Below are 15,821 nucleotides of genomic sequence, written 5' to 3' on the forward strand. Positions count from 1 at the left end.
GGGAGCATGCAGCAGAAGGATGGGAAACCTGGACAGGAGAGGTGACAGTGGCGGCATTTATTAAAACCAATCCCCGTTATTTTCCTGCTGAACCTGCTGAATGCCAGAAGAGGGACAGGAGGAAAAGCTAGCTTTTAGTGGCTGCAGGAAAATACTGGGGAACAATTTTGGTAAATTCTGACCCTCTTGTCCAGATTCTGGGGGTCGGCACAGAAGGGATGCAATCTACTCGTCACCTGCTCGCGATCAGGTAGACCATGATCGATGGTTTGTGTTGCCTCATGAAACTCTTATGCTCGATACACACGTTCGGATATTCCAACAACGAAATCCATCTGATTTTTTCCGAAGGATGTTGGCTCAGACTTGTCTTGCATACACACGGTTGCACAAAGTTGTCGGAAAAAATCATATCGTTCTGAACGCAGTGATGTAGAACATGTACGACAGGACTATAAACGGGCCAGTAGCCAATAGCTTTCGTCTGGTAATTCATTCTGCGCATGCGTGGCACTTTGTCCGTTGGAATTGTCTACACACGATTGGAATTTAAATGATCGGATTTTATTGTCGGAAGATTTTAGATCCAGCTCTCAAACTTTGTGTATCAGAAATTCCGACGGAAAAAGTCCGATGCAGCCCACACACGATCAGATTTTCCGACAACACGATCCAATCGCACATTTTCCACGTGTACAGGGCATTACTCTCAGCACCTCTGTATTTCAGAAGGTGGGCTCTGGGAAATGTGTGACACAGCAGGGCATAGTGACTACATGTCACAGAATTTAACAAAGTAAATGTGTGGGAATCATAACAATGTAAGTTTACAAACTTCAAGATCATTCAGATTAATAGGATAGGAGTAGGCTAGAAATAATTGAAATACAATGTGGAAATGAATACGGTATATGATTTTACAGTTTGACCATAGATGGTACACTTTTACAGAAAGGGGGCAGATAGGCGAGGTTTAATTCTAGGGTTTACATCCACTTTAAACAAAGTCACAAGTACAGGGGACTACCTCTGCCTGTGCCCATTTCTCACCGTGTAAAAACTATCACCTAAAAACGGATGTGACTGTTGTGGTTTCCTTCCATCTTACACTAACTTGATGCCTTATTATTACCATGTGCCGATATTGCCTCCCTCTAAATTCATCTTGTATTATGAAGGCTCATATACATTGCTATGTGTTGTTTTTTTTTTCTGCTTTACTAGTTATATTTCTATTTTGATGATTTCTATTTACAGTCTACAGGTCTGCCTCTCTCTACCACCCACAGCTGTCTTTGTATTCTGTGGTTGCTTCCTTTATCTTCCTCTATGAATGTCCTCCTTGCCTTTGTGTCCTCTCTACATTATACCTTGCTGCTCCTTTTCTAGGTCACTCACTCAGATCTCTTCTCCAACCTCCCCTTCTCGCCAAGGTTCTTGCCCCCTCCTTTCCCTGCTTTCCATTTTTTCAATCTGCACTAAAGATGTTGGAAGTCAAACTAATCTACTTATCTACTAAAGAGGGAAATAAGGTAAAGTAAAGTGGCTCAGGCTCAGTAAAGTTTAACATGAAGGACCCATTTACACTTCTGTGCCCTGGTCACGTACGCATTATCCCATGCATTTCTGCAACACACAGTGACGTATATAGCATACTAGTGTGCTGTGATGTCTTTACCCTTTACATCCTGGGCAATTTTCTAATTTTTCAACACACATGTTAAAATCTGCATTTTGTTTGCTAGAAAACTACCCCAAACATTTTATTTTTTTTATAGAAAATTACCCCAAACATTTTATTTTTTTTTTATAGAAAATTACCCCAAACATTTAAAATTTTCTGAAATTAGAGGCACTGAAGAACAAAATCAGGGGCAGTTGCAGTTTTTTATGTTGCATAATATTTGTGCACCTGTTTATCAAATGCATATCAAATACCCTAAAATTAATTTTAGTGCACTCAAACACAGTGTAACACTGAATTTGTTGGGGAAATATAAAAGATGGGGATATGTTGAGTAGACATGTTGAGATTGTGTGCACCTGTGAAATGGCAAAAAACAATGCCATCTTCCTTGCCATTTCCAACGCTTGTTGGCATTGTCAGTCTGATAAAGGGACGCTCCTATACATTTGGTGGTCTTGCCCACAGATACGCCCTTTCTGGGAGGCTATCCATTCAGTGATCACACAGATCACAGATAGGGACCTACCTTTCAATCCAGCCACTTTCATGCTTCACCACTCGGTACATGTACCCTTCTAAATATAAACGATCCCTTACTATTCACCTGCTGAATGCAGCCAAATGTTTATTCTCAGATACTGGCGTTCCACTAAGTCCACTAGACTATGGAACTTATTGAATGGTTCCACCGTATAGACCAGGTGGGAGAGATGTTGTTACTGGTACACAGGAGCAGATAAACTATGGCGTCATATCCCTCTACTTGGACATGTTGGTTCCTGTTCAAAGACTCAAACCTCTATAAACAGCACCGCCCGTCTTGAATAATCTATTATGGTCTTCTGTCACGTTTGGTAGACTTCCAGTTTGAACCGATTGATGAAACTCCCTACTCTCTCCCCTTATTTCCTTATCCTATCTACATACCCCCTCCCTCCACCCAATTTTCTTTCCTCCCCCTCTCCCTCCCCTTAGATACTAGATTTCTATCAGATAGTCTCCCTAAAGCCCCATACACACTATCAGTTTTTCTGCTGAGTTTTTCCTTCAGGTTTACCAAAACCATTTAGTAGAAGGGCCTGCCTGATTGCAAAGTCAATGCTTGATTTTTTGTATTATCTGACTGTCACCGAGTCATAGCATTGTATTGATGACTCTTTTATTTGTTTCTGTGACACAGAGATGAGTTTATGTATGATTTATACTTAACAGCATTGGACATTTTTTCTCCTGGTTATCTTCAATAAAAATTTATGGAAAAAAAAACAAAAGCAAAACAAAAAAACACAGCACCTAAAATTTTTCATAGGTGACTCTTTAAAAGCCTTTACATTATTTGGAGACAACCATGAATTATGGCCCTAGAATTAATGCTCTCACTCCTATGTTCTTGAAGATACCTGACATGTGTAGTACAATCCATGTGATCCACCTACACACATGTTTGTAGCATGTCACAACACTCTGTCACTGTGTCAAAAAAGGATCATGTACGATTTTTACCATAATTTTCAATGGGTTGCCTTAACACAAAGCACATGCATTAACACACCACAAAGAAGCGAATGGGCCTGAAATAAAATGAATCCGTGTTCACTTGAAACATCCAAATGAGCAGAAGAAGCACTGTTTTTTTTTTCACACACACACATCTCTACAATTTGCCACAGATTTATTATTTTAGTGTTGATGGGCTTTGGGCTTGTCTTGAATGCATCAGTTTGACATCGTATTGAGACACTTCTGAGATCAGACTTCGTGACGGGTACGTTTGACCTGCAGTTGACCTCCTTCTGACCTGCATTTGACCTGCTTCAAGCAGGTTTTGTATTCTGATAGACTTGTACGGGAATGTAAAATCCGATTGATGCATACAAACAGCCTATCAACACAGGTCCTTAGCTAATTAGGTCCTTACCATAAGTTTTTTTATTTCAGTTCGGATAGAGGAGCAACAGATTAGAACCAACCTTTTTATGGTTGTATGTGTACCCATTGTAGATACTTTCACATCTCTTCCTGTCCTAGATTAACAGCAGGAAATGAGTGGAAACCTCATCAAAGTTATGGAAAATTCAACCTTCGACAGTTGTTACTAAAACAAGGCTTCCCATTAGAAAATACTACTCATATCCCAATGACAACCATAGTTGACCACAAACAATTGCAGAAAAATTGCACCACGTTTGGAGTGCCAATAAGAAATAATGGCACCCCAAACGTGTCCCGCGTTTTGCTGTGATTCTGGAATTGCAGACAGAATCTCACAATACTGCCTGCGATTCCAAGATGCTCAGCTGTGAACGAGGCCTTATAGGGCAAAGATAATCCTGACCACTGCATCTGTAGGTCAGTGGAATTTGGTATATTGGGTCCCAATGATTGTGGTAGGTTACCGCATTATGTACATGAATCCTTTATTCAACAATCTCTAATGTGCTGTTCCCATCTTGTCCTTTCTTTAGGTAAACGTCTCCCCTGCGAATTCCCATGCCCGTCTCAGAATCCCCGTGTGTTAAAATTAGAGCGTCTGCTGGACATCGAGATGAGAGTCCGACAGGGGGCAGAAAATATGATCCAAATGTACAATAACGGTTCTGTGAAGGTGAGTCTTTAATACAAATATGTGAAGTTCCCTCAAACCGCACCAGTATTTTTGTTCAACATTGCATGGTGTAAAACAGAAGTGAGTCATATATCTGCTATAAACATTGTAAAATCTGCTTTGCCTATTGCAGCCATAAAGCCGCGTTTGCAATAAAGACAAGCCGCCAACCAATCTGATCTAAATATCACCTTGGATTTAAAAATTGTCAGTATAGCTGTGGGACAATTTGCCTGCACTCATGGCTCACCCATTATTGTTTCAGGTTCCTAGCAGTGCTAGAATAAGACAAAAAGCAGTCCTAGGATAGCTGTCCACATTTATGTACACAACCAAACTTTGCTAAGCTTATTCTATCCCAGAGTTGGATCCTGCAGAAGGCAACCCAGGCAAGAACCTCAGATCTAGGAGATGTTCAGGTGGCCCAGCTTCAACCTTGTTGCTCCTCCTAACTAGGGGGATACCAGTACAGGCCAAAGGTGTGCACCTGTCTGTCACTTCATGAAGGGAAAATACACTTGTAGTCAATTGGTGTCTTATGGGGCCAAGCCAGTACAGACAATGCCAATGGAGTGATTTCTCTGGGACTGTTGCAATCCATATCAATGTTGGTCGAAGGAATGTGTGGGGAAAGCAGGCAAACCTGCTACCCTGCTTAGGGCCCCCATTCTCCCTTACTCTATCCCTAATTGTAAAGATTTTGTTATCACTGCCAATATTTTTAGTATTTAATCCATTTTGTTTGTTTAATCAACAAAAGATGAGCTTGAAGAACCATCAGAAGTTTCCATCAGCCCACAAGACATACACAGATCAGATTTCGGCTGGTTTCTGATGAATCAGGCTGTTCCTGTCGGCACTCTCTTGCCTGACATCCTTCGCTGTTTGGGTATTTTGACAGTTGTCAGAATAAAATAGCCACAGCAGGAGATTCGTCCAACTGTGCTTTAAGACATGGATGAAGGGATATTTTAGAGTTTTATTTATTCAGCCTGTATGTGGAACAAAAAAAAATCTATATATGTATGTATAGGTGTGGTCCAGATTCACTGCCTGCAGGGGAAGGAAACTCACACGGAGACTGATTGATGCAGTAAAGTATGGCAATGTTCTAATATGAAGAGATAACAGTGAACACTGCAGATGTGACCACACCGGACTGTAAGGCCGCGTACACACGCGGGGACTGTTCGCTCAACTTTGTCCGTCAAACAGTTTCAGCGGACAGTCCGCTCAAAATTAGCATGGACGGACTTGCCCACACACGACGAACGAACAGTCCGCTGAAACCGTGCGCGATGACGTGAACGGCACGTACGACGGGACTAGAAAACGACGTCCTATACACTGCAATGCAACCTTCGGCGTGTAAATTCTTTCTGAGCATGCGCGAGACTTAGTTTGACGAACAAGCCTACACACGGGCGGACTGTCCGCTCAAACCAAGTTTCAGCGGACAGTTTTTCGGAATTTCCAAAAAACTTTGTTCGTCAGACTGTCCGCTGAAACTGTCCGCTGAAAGCCCACACACGAGCGGACTGTCCGCCGAAACACTGTTCAGCGGACAAAGTTGAGCGAACAGTCCCCACGTGTGTACGCGGCCTCACACTTACAATGAGCCAGGCAGAGAGTACATTGTACAAAGAAGACACTTAACAGTATCCAACAGTAGACACACCAGCCCTTCTGGCAAATGCTAGGATTGGCAAATAAGTAAGTAACATTAAACCTTCACTGTTTTTAAATTAAAATAACAAACAAGGTATACTTACCTACTCTGTGCAATGGTTTTGCACAGAGCAGCCCCGGTCCTTTTCTGGGGTCCCCCGCTGGCGCTCCAGGCCCCTCCTCGTCGGCAAGTGTCTCTTTCCATATACCCGTGCAGGCTCTCTCCTGAGCTGCCCTGTTGAGGTCTATTAATTGACATTGGCTCCCGCTGCTATCAATCTGCCAAATGTAGAGGGAGACAGGAGCGAGAACCACAGCTCTCGTGCACATCACTGCTCTGGTAAGAATAGGGGGGGCTGAGGGGATCCTGCAGCACAGAAGGATTTTTAACCCCGGTAAAAAACCTTGAGGCTTTAGAACCACTTTAAGGCTAAATGCTGAAACGTGTAAGTCCTGTATTATTCTGTACTTCACCTGGTTTAATAAATCAATGTATTGGAAAAGATCAAGCTGTCGGCTTTATCTCATCTCATATAAAATGTTCCTTACCTTTATTCCCTGATAATACAGGATGAGCATCACTGCCCCATTCTATACCATCCCTGCTCCCATGACATGCACCCTAAAATGATTTGAGCTCTCAATATGCGCTAAATCTATAGCTGCCTCTCATGTGAATCAGTTACAGCCCTTGTCTGCTTAGTACAGGAGTCTCCAAACGATTGCACTACAGTTGTTCAGGAACTACAATTCCCACCATGCCTAGTCATGCCTGTAAATGTCAGAGTTTTACAATGCTTCATGGGACGTGTAGTTCCACAACAGCTGGAAGGCCGTCGTTTTGGAGATCCCTGGCTTAGTAGAACAGCTGTCTGCTGCGTAAGTCAGACAGCCTTTTATGGCTGCTAAATTAGTAATATGCCACTTTTTTTCACGAAGTGGTTCTGTAAGATCCAATAAGACTTGTCCTAATAGAGCATACTTTACAAGGAACCAATTAACAACAATGGTAGAGTTGAATTGTAGGCGCTACATTGCTAACACTATCGCAGAGGCACGAGGTAGGGTTGCGTCTGGCCACGGATTCCAGCTGATATTTTCCCAGGGAAGTTAAGAGTAAGGATGAGCCGAGGAGCAGTGATTTTAATAATGCTTAAAGTGAAACAATAAAAGTGTATTATTCCTTTAAATTTTGTACCGGGGGGTGTGTATGGTATGCCTGTAAAGGGGCGCATGTTTCCTGTGCTTAGAACTGTCCCTGCACAAAATGTCATTTCTGCAGGAAAAAAAGTCATTTAAAAGCACTCTCGGCTATAATGAATTGTTGGCTCCCCGTAATTAAGAGAACAGTCATTGAAAGTCATCGATAAAAAAAAAAGCGCGGGGTTCCCCCCAAATTCAATTACCAGGCCCTTCAGGTCTGGTATGGATATTAACCGCTTAAGGACCGCCTCCTGCACATTTACGTCGGCAGAATGGCACGGCTGGGTACATCAGCGTACAGGTACATTGCTCTTTAAGTGCCCAGCCGCGGGTCGCGTGCACCGGCGGTGGCGTGCTAACGACCCGGTCCTGAGCTCTGTGGCTGCGGGATCCGCGGACCCGATCGCCATTGGTGTCCCACGATTGGGTCACAGAGCTGAAGAACGGGGAGAGGTGTGTAAACAAAAACAAACAAACAAACCTCTCCCTGTGCTTCCTAGTGTGGCTGTCACTGATCGTCTGTTCCCTGTTATAGGGAAAAACGATCAGTGACGTTACATGCCAAGCCACGCTCCCAACATTAAAAAAACACATACGTCACACTTAACCTCTCCCCGCCCCTAGTAGTTAACCCCTTCACTGCCAGTGTCATTTACACAGGAATCAGTGCATTTAAATAGCACTGATTGCTGCATAAATGACAATGGTCCCAAAAATGTGTCAAAAATGTCCAATGTGTCCACCATAATGTAGCAGTCACAATAAAAATCGCTGATCGCTGCCATTACTAGTAAAAAAAAAATATTAATAAAAATGCTATAAAACTATCCTCTATTTTGTAAACACTATAACTTTTGCGCAAACCAATGAATAATCGCTGATTGCGATTTTTTTTTACCAAAAATATGTAGAAGAATACATAATGGCCTAAACTGAGGAAAAAACATTTTTTTATATCTTTTTTGGGGATATTTATTATAGCAAAAAGTAAAACATATTGCATTTTTTTTTCAAAATTGTCGCTCTATTTTTGTTTATAGCTCAAAATAAAAACCGCAGAGGTGATCAAATACCACCAAAAGAAAGCTCTATTTGTGGAAAAAAAAGGACGCCAATTTTGTTTGGGAGCCACGTCGCATGACCGCGCAATTGTCAGTTAAAGGGAAGCAGTGCCGAATCGCAAAAAGGGGCCTGGTCTTTTGGCTGCAAATTGGTCTGGGGCTTAAGTGGTTAAGGGGAACCCTGTTTCAAATTTAAAAAAAAATTACGTGGGGTTCCCCCCAAATATCCATACCAGGCCCTTCAGGTCTGGTATGGATTTTAAGGGGAATTCCAAGCCAAATTTAAAAAAAAATGGCGTGGAGTTCCCCTCAAAAATCCATACCAGACCGTTTATCCAAGCACACAACCTTGCAGGCCGCAGGAAGAGAGGGAGGACGAGAGAGAGCCCCCCTCCCCTTCTGAACCGTACCAGGCCACATGCGCTCAACATTGGGAGTATGCTTTGGGTCCCATCAACATGGGGACATGGTGGTTTCAGGGGTCACAGACCCCCAAAGCATCCTCCCAATGTTGAGGGCATGTGGCCTAGTACGGTTCGGGGGGTGCTCTCTTGTCCCCTCCTCTTTTCCTGTGGCCTACCAGGTTGCGTGCTCGGATAAAGGGTCTGGTATGGATATTTGGGGTAAACCCCACGTTATTTTTTTTTTATTATTTGACACGGGGTTCCCCTTAATATCCATACCAGACCTGAAGGGCCTGGTAATTGAATTTGGGGGGAACCCCACACTTTTTTTTTTATCAATGACTTTCAATGAGTGTTCTCTGTATTACGGGGAGCCGACAATTCATTATAGCCGCGAGTGCTTTTAAATGAATATTTTTGTGCAGGGACAGTTCTAAGCACGGGAAACATTCGCCCCTTTATAGGCACACTATACATAACCCCCAGGTACTAAATTTAAAGGCATATTACACTTTTATGGTTTCACTTTAAGCATTATTAAAATCACTGCTCCTGAAAAAAGGGCAATTTTTTTAAGTTTTTTTTGCATTGATACATGTCCCCTGGGGCAGGACCCGGGTCCCCAAACACTTTTTATGGCAATAACTTGCATATAAGCCTTTAAAATTAGCACTTTATATTTCTCCCATAGACTTTTACAGGGTGTTCCGCGGCTTTTCGAATTTGCTGCAAACACCCCAAATTGTTCGCTGTTTGGCAAACAGGCAATGTTCGACTCGAACTTGAAGCTCATCCCTAGTTAAGAGTGTAAAATAAAACCACTAGTTGCTTTGCTTAATAGAATGTATTTTGCTTTACTCTATTTTTATATTTTCTATACGGTCTTCATTTTGTAACAGATGCACAGTGAAGTTACATATGGTGTTATGTAAGTTAAGGAATGGGGGAAATGTCCCTTTCTGGCTAGAAGTGACCGAGTCATGATTTTTCATGTAGAGGGCTGCTGGGTGGAGAAGGAAAGGGAGTTACAACAGAGAGGGTGAGGAAGTTGTGGCATTTTCTTTTAACTCAGTTTCTTTCAAGCAGTCACAAGACATGTAATGACTTCAAGTGTACCTGTAGTGACTTGCAAAATACTAGTGCCAACGTGTCCTACACTTCCAGATTTCCGCAAGCATTTTCATTTTACTCTATTATTAATTTAATGACTTGACTCAGGAGGTCGGTGCTTTGGCCCATTTCACACACTTTGTATACCGATGAAAGAGAAATAATGCTTAGGCTGCTTTCACACTACTCTGTTTTGCATATGCGTTATAGCATTTTTGTTGCATTTCTGGTGCACCTGTGAAAAAAGGACACGTGACTCCAAAAACACAACCGCGGGTGCATTTTTGATGCGTTTTTTTTACACTTTTTTAATGCGTTTTCCAAAAATATTATATCTAAAACTCACTGTACCTTAGCGAAAACTGTAAATTTTAGATATAATCAAAATTTTGTGTTGTATATGTTCATGAAATTAAAATGACACAAATAATAATAATGAACAGAAAGAAAAGAAAAACAAAAACATTTACATATCCTTTTACATTGGTGAGAAATAACTCCCTGCATTTGTGATCAATGGAAAAGTGCCCCTTAGATTGATGGTCAGTGGAGAAGGGCCTCCCTTAGGCCCCTTTCACACTGGGCAGGAGCGGCATTGGCGGTAAAACGGCGCTATTTTTAGTGGCGGTATTCGGCCGCTAGTGGGGTTTAAAACCGCCCATAAAGCGCCACTGCAGTGGTATAGCCCCATTGATTTCAATGTATACACCGCTCCTTCACCGCTCCAAAGATGCTGCTATCAGGACTTTTTTTGGTGTCCTGCCAGTGCACCGCCTGCAAAGCGCCCCAGTGCGAAAGGGGCCTAGCATTGGCGGTCAGCAGAGATGGGCCTTGTATATTTATTGTCATTGGAACAAGGTTCCTTTCACATTGGTGGACATTTGGAGAAAGAATTTCCTTTATATTAGTGGCCAGTGGAGAAGCCCCCCTTCCCTATTTTAGTAGTCAGTTGAAAAATGCCCCCCTACACGGAGGTCAGGAAAGAAGGATCTCTCTTACATTGGTGGCCAGCAGAGAAGGGCCTCTTACATTTACAGTCATTGGAACAAAAGACTGCACATTAGTGCAAAGTTGGAGGAAGAATGTCCCTTACATTAGTGACCAGTGGAGAAGCCCGCTCTCTTACGGAGGTGGTCAGTGTAAAAATGCCCCCCACATCAATGGTGAGAGGAGAAGAGCCTCCCTTTCAATGGCTGTCAGCAGAGCAGGGACCCTTATATTTATAGTTAGTATGACAAGGGCCCAGTTTGGGGAAGAATTTTCTTTATATTACCAATCAAGGAACTCCTAGAAACCTCTAGAGGAACCCTAGGTTTCCACAGAACACAGGTTGAGAAAAGGATGTACTAGATTACACAGATACACTTTATTGAAAACTAGCATTTTTTATTGTATATTTATGATACAGGATAAAAAGCTGTTGTCAGCTTCACAGCAGATGTTATCTGAAAGTGATGCAAAGATCCACATGCTACGCACACAGATCCGCAGAGCAGCCCAAGAGACCTCTGGCACAGGAGCAGGTAAGGCGGAGGGGGGGGGGGATAACAATTACAGCATGTTCATATCTTTCTACTGCAGTATCCCACAATCTGAAAAACATGTAAGGAACCAAAACTCTAAGGCTGCTTTCACACCGAGGCGCTTTACAGATGCTATAGCGCTAAAAATAGCGCCTGTAAAGAGCCTCTCCTCTCACTCCAGTGTGAAAGTCCGACTGCTTTCACACTGGAGCGGTGCGCTGGCAGGATGCCAAAAAAAGTCCTGCAAGCCGCATCTTTGAGGCGCTGTAAGTATACACCGCTCCTACAGTGCCCCTGCCCATTGAAATCAATGGGCAGCACTGCCGAAGTGCCGGAAAAGTGCTTGCGGGCACATTCAATTATTTTTCGGCCATTAGTGGGGGTTTAAAGCGCCGCATCCTTAAATTGTAAAGTCTAATTTTTTTTCCTATAAAAATAGCAAACATGTTATACTTACTTGCTCTGTTGCAGTGGATTTGCACAGAGCAGCCCCGATCCTCCTCTTCTTGGGTCCCTCTTCTGTGATCCTGGCCCCTTCCTCTTGTTGGGGACACCTGAGCTGAGTCACAGCTCCCTGTGTCTGTTCAGACATAGAGCCCCGACCCAGCCCACCCACTCTCTCTCTTGATTGGCTAACTGACTTTAATTGACAGCAGTGGCAGCCAATGGAGCCAATCAGGAGGGAGAATCTCAGGTGACTGAGAGACTTGTGAACATCGCTGGACAGAGAGAGACCTCAAGTAAGTATTAGGGGGGCTGCTACATGCAGAAGCCCCCCCCCCCCCGACCTAAAGCACCCCCACCCATGGTGAGAGCATATGGCCTGTTATGGATTGGGGACCTGGTATGGATTGGGGGGGACCCCACTCAGTTTTTTTCAGGAATATTTAAGTGCCGGCATTCAGCTGATGAGTTATAGGTTATTAAGGACGCGGTGGCCTTAACAACCAGCTATTCTTCACACAGAATTCAAACTGGTAATTATTTTTCAGCCGATCCTAATTCAAATCATTCGGATACACGAATAACCAAAAATTTACGTATGGGCTAAAAGACTGGTAGTTAGCTAGAAAGTTCATGTTAAATTTAATTCCCTACAATGAAGCCCTAGGGAGTCAGAGGCCAAATAAATGTTTGGTTATTGGTCGGCAGATATGCAAGTAGTAAGAATCACAAAAAGCAGTGAGTAGGGCAGGAACCAACATATCATAAACATGCACAGACCCCCCATGCAATACTTGGGGAGTGAGGTACAGGAAGTGACATGGTATAAGGAGGGAAGGTATATGAGGACTAGGCTTGCAACTTCACCAGCCAGAATTATTTTTACTTGGAGTCACCTATTCCATTATCTAAAATAGAAAAATGGGTTTATGTCAATGTGTTTTTTTTCTTTTTGAATGACTAGTTAGGTTTTTCTAAAAACAGAATAGGAGGATTATGTACAGAGAACATATATGAAATACTTATGATATGCTTGTATTTACATTCTTAAAGTGGTTGTAAACCCTTACAAACCACTTTGACCTACAGGTAAGCCTAGATTAAGGCTTACCTGTAGGTCCAAGAAATATCTCCTAAACCTATACGGTTTAGGAGATATTTGCCCGAAGACAGGCACCGCTGTCTACGGCGCATGCACCGTAGACAGCAGCGCGCAGACGCACTGAGAGCGGAATTCTCAACGACGGAGCTGCCGCGCTTGTCGGCTCCCGTGCGCATGCGCGGGAGTGACGTCATTGCAGCTTCGCCGAATGACAGCTGCGGAGCTGCGAGACCCCACTAAGAAGATGGAATGCGCCGGACTACAGGGGACAGCGGTGACTTTGCTGGCTCCTGTGTCAGGTAAGTGACACATAATGGACTACTATGCGATGCATAGTAGTCCATTATGCTTTGCCTTTGTAGGGAATGAAAGAGGAAGTAAACGCATCAGGGTTTACTTCCTCTTTAAAGTGTAACTGAAGGCAAAACTTTATTTTTAGTTTTGGACGGGGTGGACTGGGATTAAAACACCTGTCAGTTTTTATTGCTATCTGTGCCCCCATTAGAAAGAGATGCCCCCTCTGTTTGTTCTGATGACCATTATCACCGAAAGTGAAAGTGGAAGAAAATCACAGATTTTGAGTGGTCACCAGAACAGGAACAGAGGTGAACCCTCCAATGGGAACATCAGTTCTGGCGATTACCAGGGTTTTCCTTCCTATTTTGGCTATAGGATGGGAAGTAAAGGTAAATCTCTCCAATGGTACACAAATGGCAGAGAGAAATCCTGCCAGGGGTTACAACTAGAGATGAAAAGGCCTGGAAAAAAAAAGAAAAATTGAGAAAAAACAGGGTTTTTATTTTTTTATTTTTTATTTTTTTTTCCTTGCCATCTCAGTTACTTTATTCTTGCGGATTCTAATCAGCTTGACGCTCAGAACTCCGCTTGTTCTCCTTAACATCATTGTGGAAATCTTTCTTTTCTTTTTCTTTCCTTTTCCTTCCCCTTCCCTTCCTTTCTTCTTTTTTTTTTTTCTTTCCTTTCTTTCTTTATTTATCAATTTCATATTGATACAGACAATACATCAAATTACTTATACAAGTCTCTTTTTTCTTCCATCAAATTCAATTTCCCTCTCGCCCCCCTCCCTTAACCCTAGGGCAACCAAAAAAAAAAAAGGAGTGGGGAGGTCTGCCCTCCTCTCTCCCCCCTCTCAGTCACCCCCCTCTCTGTCCCCTTGTCCCTCAATTATAGTACGGCAGTCCCCCCTCTCCAAGAATGTCAGCCATTGTTGCCAATCCCCGTGACCTTCTCCCTCTGTATCTTGTAATTTATATAACGATTCTTCCATTACCCTAATTTGCTCCACCCTCTGCACCCATTCCGTTATTTTTGGGGTCTGTATAGATTTCCAATAGCGTGGGATCAGCGCTTTGGCTGCATTCAATAGATGCAGGACTATCGTACTTCTGTATTGCATTACTCCTAGCTCAGTGTCATGAAATAGGCATGTCCAAGGGCTTTTCTTGATCTTCTTTCGTGTCACCAAGCATATAATTTCTACTATTTTGTCCCAAAAAGGGGTTATTTTAGGGCAGTCCCACCAAATATGTTTTAAGGAGACCTGCTCCGAACACTCCCTCCAGCACATTGCCTGCTCTGCCCCTGTGAACCTCTGCATTCTTTGGGGAGTCATGTACCATCTCGATATTAATTTATAGGACATTTCTATCATGCGGACTTCTCTTGATATTAAATGTGTCATTTTAAGTATTTTTATCCTATGGTCTTCATTCGTAAGTGGTCCTAGTTCCTCTTCCCATTTCCCTAAATATGTCGGTAGTTCTGAATCAGCTTCACGTCTTAATATTTTATATATTTTCGATACTCTTAACTAAACACTTTCTTTCCTTCAATAAATTCTCCAGTGGTCTCAAACTCTCTGATCGCCGTAGCGGCTGTGGCAAACTTTGGGTGAAGTGTGATAATTGAGCATGTCTCCATTTATCTAATGGTTTGTGCCCCCACTCTTGTTTGAGTTCCCTATATGTGTATACCCTACTCCCCTTAATTACTTCTCCTAGTTTTATTTCCTCTTTACTTGCCCATCTACTAAAATACAGCCGTTCCTCCTTGCCTGGCAAAAAATAATTTGTGTCCAAAAGTGACATTAATGGTGAATTGTGAGTCCAATTGTGTACCCTATTAATTTTATCCCATATTCTTAATGTGTATCTAGTTAAAGTGCTCTTGTCTACTCCTAAGTTCCGCTGATGAGGTGGTATCCATATCATTTTTGCCAAACACGTCCCACTCAGTCTAATTTCCAGGTCCACCCAACTCTTTTCTTTCTGATTGTATATCCAATCTGCTACTCTGGATATTATTATAGCCTCGTAGTATTTTTTGAATTCTGGTAGTGCTACTCCTCCCCTTTCTTTTTCCTTCACTAAAACTTTATATGCTATACGCGGTCGTTGCAGGGGCCATTTCAGGGGCCTTTTTCCCCCCCGATGTAATTCCTCCCTGTTCACCTCTCTTTTATCTGCTCTTATGTCTCTTCCCTCCCTTCACTCTACTCCTCAATCTCTCAAAACAGGGTTTTTATGTCTGTTTTTTTTCCAAAGCCATTTTTTTGGGGAGTTTTTTTTTTTTTCAGAAAAAAAAAAAAGATAAGGAGTGTGGAATATGTTCTTTTACAATGATAGATACTATGTCTATGACATGGTATTCAAACCATATAACGTGAAGACCTTAAAGAAAGCTTTCTGAGACTTTATATAAAGTCTTAAATTCTTTCAAGTTCTCTCAGCTCAAGATAAGCAAATCCTGGAATACAATTCAAGTAACACTGTAATTCTCAATGCAGTTCTCAAACAAGAGAAATATGCATTTCTGCCACCAGTAGGCACTGCAGGGAAAAGGCTCCCATTTAGTTTGCTTGTGGGCTCCATCTTGTACCTCCTACAGTTGTGTGATTGTTTGGATACAATAGATGATGGTTTCTGACCTCTCAGACCTTAATTGACAGGTAAGAGGGTACATTTGTCTGACAGATTAGTTTAGCTTTATAA

At 42.5% G+C, this 15,821-nt stretch overlaps 1 protein-coding gene across 4 annotated transcripts in view; it reads left to right on the forward strand.

The window, feature by feature from the left end:
* Positions 1–15,821, forward strand: part of LOC143960998 (serine/threonine-protein kinase N1-like) — a 189,785-nt gene that overhangs the window by 76,192 nt on the left and 97,772 nt on the right. For all 4 annotated transcript variants that reach the window (XM_077470094.1, XM_077470093.1, XM_077470092.1 and 1 more), the window contains exons 3-4: positions 4,153–4,292; positions 11,147–11,261. In XM_077470094.1, the coding sequence (XP_077326220.1) occupies positions 4,153–4,292; positions 11,147–11,261 (255 nt within the window). The remainder of the gene's footprint in view (positions 1–4,152; positions 4,293–11,146; positions 11,262–15,821) is intronic.

The sequence above is a fragment of the Lithobates pipiens genome, unplaced genomic scaffold (assembly GCF_037356315.1).
Source record: "Lithobates pipiens isolate NorthernLeopardFrog02 unplaced genomic scaffold, aLitPip1_a1.2 Scaffold_8, whole genome shotgun sequence".
NCBI classification, from domain to species: Eukaryota; Metazoa; Chordata; class Amphibia; order Anura; family Ranidae; genus Lithobates; species Lithobates pipiens.